The 14,123-nt window shown below is 47.1% G+C and overlaps 1 protein-coding gene across 1 annotated transcript; it reads left to right on the top strand.

Annotated features, from left to right (window-relative positions):
* CBY3 (chibby family member 3) lies at window positions 1,195-3,170 on the top strand. The gene is made up of 2 exons (XM_018051711.1): window positions 1,195-1,244; window positions 2,486-3,170. Exons 1-2 carry the CDS (start codon window positions 1,195-1,197, stop codon window positions 3,168-3,170), a joined length of 735 nt encoding a protein of 244 aa, XP_017907200.1.

Here is a 14,123-nt window from a genome sequence, read left to right as displayed (position 1 = left end):
TATAGTCGTGGGAGCAGAGGAGACTTCTGAAAGTAATGGATATCTTTCATTATCGGATTTCTTACATCAAATTATCCAGACATATCAAAGAGTACATTATAAATATGTGTAGTTTATTGTGTTAATCATACCTGCTCAAGAAAAAAGTTTTCTGGGAGGTGGCACTACCACTTGGTTCTGCTACATTGTGAGTGCCCCTGGAGCTGGGTGACTCTAGATCCATCAGGACACTGGATGCCCCTGTGAGAGATCCTTGGGGTAAGGAAAGTTAAGTAGAGGTGATGGCAATTGACTGGGCATGCTTGGAGAACAGGGCTGACTCTATTTCCTTCCACTGCTCAACACAGCACTTGTCCTTCAGATAAGCCCAGCTCCTTTGAACCTCTAGCCCCTTCTCATCATTCAGGTCTAGGGATGAAAATCAAGTGCCTTCACTGAGTGCCAATTCTAAATTGGTTCCTATCCCTCATTTTGTCCTAAAGTCACTTCCTGTATTTCTCTTTTCTTCATGGCATGTACCACAATCAGAAATTATTAATGTAGTTATTTCAATTATCTACTTGCGTCATCCCTTTTTTATGCTGCTGACATCCCACAGATCCCTTTACAGGAGGTGCACCCGCCCTATAGGTGCCTTAACTTTTGGTTGACAGCTCACAGCTACCCCTGCGATGACTGACTGAAATGAGAGGTGGGTGGGGGAAGAAGGGCACAAAAGATTGGCTCCTTGGCAGTAAGGAGCCTTAACTCTGTGGCACAATTGTGCACAGTTCCCTGAGATCTGACTAGAGCTAGTCTCCACCTGAGGTCACATTCTTGCTTAGCTTTACCTTTTCTCCCTACCCTGTCCTGCTTTCGTCACTTCCATAATAAATCCCTCAAAAAATTCCCAGGCTCTGCTTCTGGGAAATCTGACCCACGACACCCTTGCTTAGCTTCATGAGGGACTATTTTGTTCATCCCCCTCGAACATATTCTTTTCTTAGGTTCTGCTTATGACCTTCTCCCCATCTAAGAATAATGAGGGAATATCTTTGTCCCACCCTAAGAACAGTGCCTGGAACACAGCAGACCCTCAGTAAGTGTGCTGAATGAATACAGGGGCGTGCCCTGGGGTCTGTTTTATAGCTTAGCTGATCTGGCCTAGAGGCATTGTGAGTCATAGCTGGTAAAAAGCAACTGAGTGGTTCAGAGATGGGGCCAGGCCTAGGACAGCAGCTTGGCATCTTCGACACGTCCTCCAGGTGAGGCACGACATGTGAGGATTATAGGGGAAGGGTCCTCTGGAAAGATGCAACCTCAAGGGTGGGCCTGGTTCTATCCTAAGGCCCTACATGGTCTTCCAGAGACATGTCCCTGAGCCAGATCTAGGGGACAGTACTGCCCAGGTTTGTGTGAAAAATAAGCGTGTGTTGAATTAATGGAGGTCTAACAGAGGGAACCCTGCCCCAGGGTTCTTTTCACTCTCCATGGGGCGAAGAGGAATTTAAAAGAAAATATAGCCCTCTTTCTCACACAACAGAATCAGCACTTTTACGAGTGAGGAAAGGGAGAATGGGACGTGTCTGTTACCTGGACTTTAGCTTCCTTGAGCATGTAGTCTGCTTGGGATAAAAGTCATACCCAGTCTGCACAACCACTGTTGGCTCAGGTCCTAGCCCATGGCACATGCCTCCACTGAACTGACTACAAGGGACTGTGATCTAAACACACACATCAGGCTTCCCAGATGGACCAGGAATATCTTGAGGGCGGGCGTAGGCTATGCTTGGGACCCTCTACCCAAACCACAGCCTGGCACAAAGCAGATGTCAGCTCAAAGTTGTAAAATAAGTGAATGATAAGGGCAATAACGCTGTTGGTATGCTAGACATCCACCAGATACTTTTCAGGATGTAGACCTACCACTGCGTTTGCAGTCCTGCAGTAGCGCCCTCTAACCCACAGAAGGAAGTCTAAACTCTGGAGCCTACCTGTACAGCAGCCTCACAGAGCACCCTGGTCTCCCTTTCCAGCTTCCTCTTCTGCTATTAATACCCTACACCGACCCTACCCCAAGCTCTTCCTCACATGTGCAACACTGGATCCTTGCAGAGCCCTTCACTCTGCCTAGAGGCTCTCCCTTATCCACCCACAACGTACCTGTCAAAATTCCTGTGCATCTTTACTTGCCTCTGCTATCATTCCCTCCTTCCCTAAGGGCCTATTAACCCCTTCCAGCAGCCACTCAGCACTCAAGAGAGCAGGGCTCTGGTCCTTTATCAGCCTATCTAGCCCCAAGACCCGAAAGTGGTCTTTGGAGATGTTTCCGGGAAGACTGCTGCTAGGCGAGTGGGCAGGGATGGACTCCTCAGTGGCCAGCAGCTTGTTAGCCCTGAGCGCCGTCGCAAGCCTGAGCCCTGCCCACCAGGCCTCGTGGTTTTAGGGTACAGGGGGTCGAACAGCTCGCCGGAGCAGGTTGCTCACCCATACTCTTGCTCCCCAGCAGTGCCCCTGGCTCGCCTTTATCATTCTGGACATCGGGGCTTGAGAGGCAAGGGCGCAGCCCGAGTCACCCGGGTCCTCGTGGCTACGCTCCGGGCATCCGTGCGCCTGACAAGGCCCGCCCGGCCCTCGCCCTGGAGGCCTTTGGGTGCCTGGGCTGGGGCTACACCAGCCGCCTGTGGGAGCAGCTGCGGCAGTTCTGGACCGACCACTGCTCGCGGCGCTTCTCACCGCGACGCCCGCCGCTGCGCCGCATCTCCTCCATGTCCACCTTCTACCTGCTGGACCACCAGACGCGCCAGGCGGAGCTAGGCCTCAGCTACGGCTCGCCCCGCACGCGCCTCAGCGACGAGGCCTTCGTGTTCCGCGGCGGACGCTGGACCGCCGAAGGCCACCCAGCGTGGCGGCCGCAGCTGCCCTCGCAGACCGTCGCGGGCTGGAAGGCGCAGGTGCAACGAGTCAAGAGCCAAGTGCTGCTGGAGGAGAACAACTACCTGAAGCTGCAGCAGGAACTGCTTATGGACATGCTGACGGAGACCACAGCCCGAATGCACCTGCTGGAGAAGAAGCTCGACCACGAGGCCAGCCCGGCTGCCGCGGCGTGCAACTGGCAGAGGAAGACGCGCAAGCGCGAAGGCCCGGGCAGCCTGCCCATGCTCGAGCCGCGGGCTCCGGAGTCGCGGTGACGCAATAAAACCCGTGCGGCGCATGCGCACCTCGCCCGCCACCTCAGGCGCGTCGCTCGGGCCCGGGCGCGCGCTGCGCGCGCTGTGTGCGTGCAGGGGAGATCGCTGCGGGCCTGTGGTGGGCCGGGAAGTCACCCACAGCCGGTCTCGGGAGAATGCGATAGGGCTGTGTAGGAAGATGTTAGCGGCCCGCTGGGAACGCGCAGTGGGAGCCGGGCTGGCAACAGGCAGTGTCTAGGGGGCGAGGATGGCAGGCGGTGAAAGGCAGTGGCTGCGAAGGCTTTCTTGGCCTAAGGGACGGAGGACAAAGTCCGGGAGGCGGGGAAACCCGGGCTCCGGCGCGGAGGGTGCGGTTGGGCGGGCGGGTCAAGCACCTTGCACTTGGCCCTTCCCTCCTTGAGGCGCTCCCTGGAGGAGTTTCAGCCTGAGTTCAGGATAAGAATGTATTTTACGACCTGGAAACTGTTTCGAGACTGAAGCCTTCTCGAAACTTTGGGCTCTGCCTCCCCGTCCTGGCTGTACCGGCTTTTGGTGAGACACTTTACCGGCTTCTTTCTAAAATGACTGGTCGGAGGTACAAATAAGCGCTCTCTGGAGCCAGTCTAGTGCACAGATAGGATTTGCTCAATCCACTTTTTTACAGTTTTGCGTGAGTTGCCAACACGTACGAATCTGGAGATTTCACATTAAAAATCCAGATGTTCTGTGTTCTCCTGAAAACCCGGGAAATTTAGCCATCACGGACCTTGGTTTTGCCCAGCAGCAATCGCCTGATTTGTGGCTGTCGTCACCTGCTCAGCTTCACTCGTTTCCTCCTATAGGTGTCTGATTTTTGAACCTCTTCTAGATCCGTTCCAGATGGGTGTTCTCTCTCCGAATATGGGGGCCCCCTCTCCGTGCCCAGGGTATCCTATCAGGTACCTTTCATGAGTGTGTTGTACTGTGAGTGATGTGGCTGCACAGCAGGTGATGACACTGGTCTTTGGTATCTGCAACCTTTCCTCACAATACAGACAGGCGATGTCAGCATCCATTAAGTCCAGTAAGATTCCAAAACATTTCCCTAGAGCCACGTGAAATCTTTGAGAAAAGTGGGTGTCCTGCTGTACCCTAACTTGCTTTCAGGAGAAAGACTGCTGCTGCTACTGCTAAGTCGCTTCAGTCGTGTCCAACTCTGTGTGACCCCACAGATGGAAGCCCACCAGACTCCTCCATCCCTGGGATTCTCCAGGCAAGAACACGAGTGTGTTGCCATTTCTCCAATGCATGAAGGTGAAAAGTGAAAGTGAAGTCGCTCAGTTGTGTCCGACTCTTAGCGACCCCATGGACTGCAGCCTGCCAGGCTCCTCCGTCCATGGGGTTTTCCAGGCAAGAGTACTGGAGTGGGATGCCATTGCCTTCTCCAAGGAGAAAGACTAGAGGTTACTAAACCATTACTTTGTACAAAATGTGGCCAAAACAACACAGAACATGTCATTAGACGTTAAGCTTAAAAATTTCTTTTGAGTAGTACTCTTTTGTATTTTAATAATTCTGTATTTATATAATTGTTGTTCAGTCGCCCAGTTGTGTCCAACCCTTTGTGACTGCATGGACTGTAGCATGCCAGGCCTCTTTGTCCCTCACTATCTCCTGAAGTTTGCCCAAGTTCATGTCCATTGCATCAGTGATGCCATGCAGCCATCTCATCTTCTGACGCCCTCTTTTCCTTCTGCCCTCAATCTTTCCCAGCATCAGGGACTTTTCTAATGAGTCGGCTGTTGGCATCAGATGACCAAAATACTGGAGCTTCAGCTTCGGCATCCATCCTTCCAGCGAGTATTCAGGGTTGATTTCCCTTAAGATTGACTGGTTTTATCTCCATGCTGTCCAACGGACTCTCAGGAGTCTTCTCCAGCACCACAGTTCCAAGGCATCAATTCTTTAGCGCTCTGCCTTGTTTCCAATTCAACCCTACGTGAGCACTGGGAAGACCATAGCCTTGATTATATGGACTTTTGTCGGCAATGTCTGTGCTTTTCAACACAGTCTAGGTTTGTCATAGCTTTCCTATCAAGAAGCAAATGTCTTCTGATTTCATGGCTGCAGTCACCATCTGCAGTGATTTTAGAGCTCAAGAAAAGGAAATCTGTTATTACTTCCACCTTTTTCCTCTCTATTTGCCATAAAGTAATGGGGCTGGATGCCGTGAACTTAGTTTTTTTAATATTTAGTTTTAAGCCAGCATTAATACTTCATATTAACATGGGTTAAAATATTTTGAATAGTTGTAGTGGTGACATAAAATTTTCTTTGAGAATAACTTAGAAAATAAAAAATATGCAGAAAAGGAAATGAGCAGGGAGTCAAAACAATACCCAAAGGGTGGGGGGGACACAATATAAGGCACTGATGGAGAAACTAAGTGGAAGAGGCCAGATACACAGGACCACATGTTGTATGATTTTGTTTATATAAACTATCCAGAAGAGGCAAATCCATAGCTGGTGGGGCGGGGGAAATGGGAAGGAGGAAGTGACTGTTTACCAGGAGCAGGCTTTCCTTTTGAGTTGAAGAAAAATGTTTTCGAGGTGTAATGGTTGTACATTGTAAATGTGGCACATTCTAAAACGTACATTCTAAAGGCCACTGAATTGTGCATGTTAGAGACTTGTGTGAATTTTACTGCCATAAAATATTTTTAAGGAGGAAAGTGCGTTAAAACCTGAAATAAAAACTGTTCAGTATGGGGAAATAGGAAAAAATCATGAAGGTGATCCGAGAGTGCCTGAAGTTGAAGAATGCTGCTTTGGTCAGAGCACTTGAAAACAAATAGTTGATTCTCTAGAACAGAGAAAAGTATCTGCCCTGACAGAGCAGCCACAGACGGAGAGCCCTATGTTTAGGGAAGGGCATCCAGGTGGATAAAGGACCCAGATCAAATGGGGAGGATGATCTTCCGAGATACCTGCCTTTGTTCTTTCTGCTCTGGAGTCTCAGCCCTTGACTAAGGCAGCAAGCTCACTGCCCCAGGCAACGTGACAGAACTGAAAGTGGGAACAAAGGACTTTTTTGTGGGTTTCTTCTTCTACAGCTCAGAACTCTGAACAGCTTTGCAAAAATATTTTATGGGTTTGAGGAGAGAGGTGGAAAAGGCTGTACATTTGTCTACAGCAAGAGGAAAGATGAAGGGAAATGGAAGTAGAGATCCTGGGAGGTCTTCCATTGTGGAAAAAAGTCCTTTCTTGATCCTACATTACCTTCCAGCTACTGCCCCATTGCTCTGCTTTCCTTTATTACTAAACCCCCCAAAAGTTGCTTATGTTGACTGTCTTCAATTCCTCCCCTCCCTCTTTGCTCTTAGTTCCCCTCAGCTTTGAATCCCACCTCCAATGCTCTGCAGCCCACTCTTGCTGGGATAACGCTGACTCCAGTCCTGGGAAGGCCTCTGGCCACTTCTCCTCCCTCATCTAGGTCCGTCAGCAGCATTTCTTACAGGGGACTCCTTGTCTTCCCAAGGCTTCTAGGGCACTACCCTCTTCTGATTTCTCTCCTACCTCACAGTTGCTCCTTCTCAATGTTTTGCTGATTTTACTCACTTCCTTCAGGTGTCTACTTAAGTGTCACCTTTTCAGTGAAGTTTTCCCTAACGACTTTATTTTAAAAGAACATACATTCTCCCCACACCCAACAAAACCAGCACTACTTACCCTCCTTTCTTGCTTTGTTTTCTAGCCTTTGTCACCATTTAACAGGCTATATATTATATTTCGTCAATCTCCCTCCACCCACTCTGACTGCACTGGAGTAAGTTTCACGTGTGCGTGCTTCTGTGTGTGCACGCGTGCTCAGTCACTCAGTCATGTCCTTTGTTTCCCTGTGGACTGTAGCCCACCAGGCTCCTCTGTCCATGGATTTCCCAGGCAAGAATACCGGAGTAGATTGCAGTTTCCTTCTCCAGGGGATCTTCCGAGTGCAGGGATCGAATCCATGTCTCCTGTGGCTACTGCATTGGTAGGCAGTTTCTTCACCATTGAGCCAAGGGTTTTTTCCTGTATTTTTCCTTTGTATCTTAGTGTGGTAAGTGCCTTTCTGCTTCCAGGCTTTCCCTTGAGCCTCAACAGCTCTCTCAACCCACAAATGTAGCCTGAGAATGTAGGAGACTTAATGCCTTCTGGGGCAACCTCCAGTAGAAGACAGGTACCAAAACACACTTTGTTGAATTTTCCTCCTCCTATTTTCCTCACTCTTTCTCTCTCAGTTCCTGGGATCATCTACCAGATAAACTGCACCCAAGTTCTAGGCTTAGGCTTTGCTTTTATGGAGACTGAAGCTAAGACAGTTAGTAGGAAGTAGCGCTAGAAGCGGAGAAGGCAATGGCACCCCACTCCAGTCCTCTTGCCTGGAAAATCCCATGGACGGAGAAGCCTGGTGGGCTGCAGTCCATGGGGTCGCTAAGAGTCAGGCAGGACTGAGCGACTTCACTTTCGCTTTTCACTTTCATGCATTGGAGAAGGAAATGGCAACCCACTCCAGTGTTCTTGCCTGGAGAATCCCAGAGACAGTGGGCCCCCGTCTTTGGGGTCACACAGAGTCGGACACGACTGAAGCGACTTAGCAGCAGCAGCAGCAGCAGCAGCACTAGAAGGCGGGCCATGTGGAAAGGAATCTACAACTAGATCACCCACCATTCAAAAGGCAACAGAGACCTCTCACCACTGTTGGTGAGTAGGATGCTAGTAACCCCTAAGCATGAGACTCTTTGGTAGACTGGAAGGAAATATAAGTTGAAGGGAAAGTTTGGCTAATATAGTTGGTAGCTTGGGCACTTGAAAGATATAAAGGCAGCTGTAATTACAAGGATTATGAAGGTGGTTAACTTTTCCAAATTGCCTTAGAAGATTTGAAGAAAAAATGAAGGGCTCTTAGCCGTCTCCACTCAGGGCATGATGTGAAAGCCAGAAAGTCTCCCAAGGCAACGTGTAAAGAAATGCTCACTTCTGAGGCCAGGAAGTAAGTGTGATGAAAACAAGGCTCAAGACTTAATCCAAGGGCAACAGAGCTGCAGAGGAGACCTGTGCATCCTTAACAGCTTTCCTGTACTAAATTCAAGCCTTTTAAAGAGAAGGAATGGGACCCTAAGGCCTAGCATGGGGATATTTGGGTGGATGTATCTAAAAACCTTGAACCCTCAGAGCTCCTGAACCCTTTGGCTAGCATCAGCTACTCTTTCACTTGATAGAAAAGAACAGCCTGATTTTTCCTAGAGACAGTGCAACGATCTCACCGAGGTAGACGAGGTAGACATCTTATAAAACAATGCTAATCCTTCTGAAGCTCCACCTCTCATTGCCTCCAGACCAGTAACTAGTATTGAGTCTCAGCATATCCAAGCCATGATGCACAGTCCCTACTTGATCACCCAAAAGGTTGCAGGACATGTCTAACCACAGGACCTCTGGGGTAACGAACGAGGGAGGGGATCTTGAGGGTAACTGATGGGGGTGAGAGGGTATATCAGACTGGGTAGGAAGTTGATTGCAATGGAAGCATTTCCCATGACTCAAGATGTAATGTTCTGCCAAGAACACCCAGAACTCACCCTAATGTGCTGCTGGATGACTCTGGTAACTTGGACATGATGGTAGTCTAAGGTCAATGAGGTGGAGATGCCAGAATTGCCTTGGTTGAGCTCTTTAAAGGGGTCTGAAGGCTACAGGGAAGTAGAAATATCAGAATGAGTTTATTACATGAGACCAGAAGATTCACCGTTTGACTCTGTTCTCTGGAAGCTGCCCAGAGGATGCTCCTTTGGCTAAGGCAGAAGAAATATGACAGTGGTTGGGCGGGGGGTGGGGGGGTGGGCATTGCTTCATTTAGAAGGTGTTGATGGCTGTCCCCAGTGGGCCTGGTTTGAAAGCAGGAAATGCTGCTGTGGACCTGGGCTCCTTAGTGTCACTGGGGATGATGGGATTCAGGAGTGGCATTTAACCATTCCAGATGGTGATTTTTACCAATCAGAAGCCGGGGCGGGGGGCATTCTTATCATACTTTGCACAAGATTCGAGTGGTAACTTGCGGGGGCTTGCTTCTACAAGATCTGTAGTGATGACGGTAATCGGTCACAGTGTTCTTAGGTGCAAAATAAATGGGCAGCTAATGGAGAATAAGTGATAGAAAGGGTGGGGAACAAGGATGAGACACGCCAGCAGAGATCTGACAGTCTTGCTATGAAAAAGCCTTACTTAATATTAGATCAGTATTTAGATACATCCTCCATATAGACAGAAATGCTCCAAATAGACAGGTTTTTCCATCACTGCAGTAGAGTGGCAGGTTTGACATACAAATTGAGTTATTGAAAAACACTTAAAGACCGGATATCTTCCATACCCAAGAGCGTGGAGCAAGATATCAACACAGACATCGACAAGGAGACTGGACAGTGTGAGATGCTGATGTGTGGCATGCAGAGAAATGAATATGACAGCGACTAACCAAATCCAGACCTTCTGTGGATGTCTTAGTTCAGGCTGCTATAATAAAGTTTCATAGACTGGGGGGAGGGGCTTATAAACAATCAAAATTAGTTTCTCATAGTTCTAGAGGGTAGAAATCTTAGATCCGGGTGCCAGCATGATTAAGTGAGGCCCTCTTGCAGATGGCCAACTTCTTGTATCCTCACATGGCAGAGAGCAGAGGTGGGAAGCTAGCTCTCTTAAAGGCCCTAATCCCATCACGTGGGCTCCACGTTATGATCTCATCTAATCTGAATCATCTCCTAAGGCCCCACTTCCTAATTCCATCATATTGCAGGGTAGGGTTTTGACATATGCTATGGAGAAGGCAATGGCAACCCACTCCAGTACTCTTGCCTGGAAAATCCCATGGCTGGAGGAGCCTGGTTGGCTGCAGTCCAAGGGGTTGCTAAGAGTCGGACACGACTGAGCAACTTCACTTTCACTTTTCACTTTGATGCATTGGAGCAGGAAATGGCAGCCCACTCCAGTGTCCTTGCCTGGAGAACCCCAGGGACAGGGGAGCCTGGTGGGCTTCCGTCTGTGGGGTCGCACAGAGTCGGACACGACTGAAGCGACTTAGCAGCAGCAGCAGCAGCATGGACACATTCAGTCCTTAACAGAAGGCAAATCCCAGAACTGGAGTCAAGCCCAGCAGGCAGCAGTGATGAGACCGGGACCTCTACCTGCAGCCACAGTGCTCTGCACATAACCCACCCCATCAGTCCAGGCGATAAACGGCAGCCGGGATAGTGTCATGAGCCAGTAAAAACGCCAGTCATTTCGCTTTTACAAGATGAAGAGTTATGAGGATGGATGGTGGTGACGACTGTACAGCAATGTGAATATGTTTAACACCACCAAACAGAACTCTGAAGAATGATTAAGATGGTAAATTTTTTGTCATGTGTATTTTATCATAATAAAAAAAGAGAAAAAAAATGGTTAGTGGTGACTGTGTAGAGATTGGGGGCTGGAATAGAATATTAGCTAAAGGAGCGTAAGAAGCAAGCACAACAGCTCTTAAGAAGAAAAGCAGACAATCTGAACAAGAGTATGTGACCACAAAACAACCTGCAAGTCCCAGGATAGAAGTGCTTTCTGGAATACATGTCGGATAAAAGGAGGGAGGAGCAGAATGTGACTTCTAAGCAGGTGTAGACAATGGTTATGTGTTCGGTAGAGCCAAGGCATTGGCCTTGCATTGGTTAGGTTGGGGCTATGCCCTCTCGCCTTTTGGGACCCAGCTGATCTGTTGGGCCTCCCTGATAGCTCAGTTGGTAAAGAATCCGCCTTCAATGCAGGAGACCCTGCTTCAATTGCTGGGTTGGGAAGATCCGCTGGAGAAAGGGATAGGCTACCCACCCCAGTATTCTCGGGCTTCCCTTGTCGCTGAACTGGTAAAGAATACACCTGCAATGCGGGAGACCCGGGTTCAATCCCTGGGTCAGGAAAATCCCCTGGAGAAGGGAAAGGCTACCCACTCCAGTATTCTGGCTTGGAGAATTACATGGATTATATAGTCCTTGGGGTTGCAAAGAGTTGGACACGACTAAACGACTTCACGACTTCACAGTTCATCTAGGCTGTTTCCCAGAAAACCACCTGTTTCCCCTGTGTCTGGCTTTCTCTACTTTTCCTGTTCGCATCTAGCTTAGCTCTGAACAGCCTCCTGTTGTCACTTACCATTGCTCCTGCCTCACCCACCAGTTTCATGTGTGTCTCCTACCTCGTACTCCTGGGGCCATTCCTACCAAGACTGATCTCCTCTAGTCAGTCTGTGCCTGGCCTTGCCTGCCTTTGATTTTCAGACGTGTCTAGGACACGGGGGGAGTCACTCAGAAGCCGGTGCCCACGGGTGTTCTGTGTACATCTGTACACGTGTGGGTGGGATTACCACAGAAGTCTGTGGCAACCAGAGGGGTTGGGCAGGAACGAAAGGCCCACAGAGCCTGCGTGGTCACTAGGAATGGTGCTGACAGAGAGGGAGAGGGCCTTGCATATGACCCTGTAGCAGGAGTGGGCTAGGGCAGGAATTAGTACCAGCGGTCTCTGGAGCACAGTTTAGGAACCTTGGTTCCTGCCTGCTTGGGAGTCACCACCGGTGGGGTGTCTGCAGCTTTCTGTCCTCTCCTAATATACTGTACCTACAAAAGTTTAACAATACTGTGGTATCATCAGTCTGTTTTCAACTGATCTATGTCCAACCTAGCTCTAATCATCCAGGGCTGGCTTGAAGTAAGGGAAACAGGGTCATGGGACTAATGCGTATTCAACAGGGACTAGGGGTGGGTTTGGAATTTTGAGATCCATGTCCTGGGGTCATAGCAATGGTCCCACAACTCTCCAGAGAGAAAGTAAAGGCAAATCAATGGCTTGGGGTGCAGCCTCTGTGTAGCATCAAAAGTGAAAGGCAGATAGGGGAGTGGGGCCTAACCCTTGAGCCATAAGCAGACCTATAAAGAAGCATATCAGCTAGTTACAATGACTGGACATTATTTGGTTCCTGACTTCAACCAAACAAAACAACAACAAAAAACCCACTACCAAAAAAAGTAATGCAAAACAATAAGGGAAGGATTAAAAACAGATATTTGATAATATTACAGAATTGCTAGGAAATTGCCTGGTGGTCCAGTGGTTGAGACTCAGCACTTCCACTGTTGGGCACCTGCATTTGATCCCTGGTTAGGGAACTAAGATCTCACAGGCTACATGGTATGACAAAAAAAAAAAAAAAAAAAAAAGAATTGCTAAATTTTTGTAGGTGGGATATATAAGCATTAGATTCTTTTTAAAAATCTTCTTTAAGAACAATTTACTGGTGTATTTACAGATTAAAAAGATAAGATGTCTGGAATTTGTTTCCAAAGTCTTGGAGTGAGTAGGTATAGTGGGTAAATGTACAGATGAAAAGGATTTGGTCTTAAGTGTTATGAAAGCTGGGTGATGAGTACATGAGGGTTCATCAGACTGTTCTCTAATTTTGTGTATAACTGATATTTTCTGTAATAAATTTCTTTTCAAAGGAATGAATAAGGAAGCCTTAATTTTCCTTGTAACCATTACAGAGGTTTAATTAGTAATTAGAAATCTCCTCACAAAAAAAAACACCAAGCCTGGATGTCTGCATAGGCAGGCTCCATCAAATTGTCAAGGAACAGATCATTCCAACCATAAGAGAACAAAGTTATCTGGAGAACAGAAAGAGAACATTCTCTCAGCTTTGAGGTCAAAACCAGCCAAGGACTGTATGAAAAAGAAAACCACAGGCCATTCTCACCAGAAGACAGAAGCAGTTAAACTAGAAGTTAGAAATAAAAGATAAATGCAAAATTTCCCAAGAATTAGCAAATCATCAGTGCATTCAAACTACAATGTGTCATTATTTAACTTAATTTATCCCAGGTATACAAAGATGAATTAATGTCAGGAAATCTATAAATGTAATATACCATATAAACAGATTAAAGGAGAAAAAGTGTAAGATAATCTCAGTAGATGCCCAAAATGTATTTGATAAATACTTTGTGCTCATGCGTGCTCAGTTGCTCAGTTTTATCCAGTTCTTTGCAACCACGTAGACTGTAGCCTGCCAGGGTCTTCTGTCCATGGAATTTTCCAGACAAGAATACTGGAGTGGGTTGCCATTTCTTACTCCGGGGGATCAGACTGGAGTCTTCTGTGTCTCCTGCATTGACAGGCAGATTCTTTATCACTATCTCATCATAAACTAGAAATAGAAATAAATTTCTAATTTGATAGAATATATCCTCCAAATACTTACAACATTCATTGTTTTTAAAATTTTAAGTATTATTTATTATCTCATCTACTTTTTGTAAACAACTGCATATATTTAAAGTATATAATCAGATGAGTTTTGGCTTATGTATATACCCGTGAAACCAACAATACAATCAAGTCATGAATATATTCATTACCCCCCAAACTTCTTTGTGTTCCTCAGTAATTTTTCCATCCTACCCCTCCCTCAGGACACTACTATTCTACTTTTCGTCACATATAGATTATTAATAGTTTTTATTTTTTAGAAATTTCTGCAAATGGATTTATTCAATATGTACTAAAAAAGAAAAAAAAACCTACTTTCTTTTACCCTGCATTACTGTTTTGAGATTCATCTATATTGTTCTGTACATCAGCATCACTTTTTACAGTGAGTGATATTCCATTGTATGGAATACCACAATTTGCTTATCTATTCACCTATCGGTAGAAATTTGGGTGTTTCATAGTTTGGGGCTATTAAAAAAAAAAAAGCTGCTAAGAACATTTGTGTACAAGCCTTTCTGTGGACATGTGTTTTTTCTTAAAAAAATGTTTTTTTATTTTGTCTTGGTGTTTAGCTGATGAAAGTGCTGTGATAGTTTCAGGTGAAGAACAAAGGGACTCAGCCATACATATCTCTACTCTCCCCTAAGCTCCCCTGCCA

Source organism: Capra hircus, chromosome 7, assembly GCF_001704415.2.
Source record: "Capra hircus breed San Clemente chromosome 7, ASM170441v1, whole genome shotgun sequence".
Lineage (NCBI taxonomy): Eukaryota > Metazoa > Chordata > Mammalia > Artiodactyla > Bovidae > Capra > Capra hircus.
The sequence above is the reverse complement of the archived record's forward strand: the minus strand, read 5'-3'. Positions and strand labels throughout refer to the sequence as shown.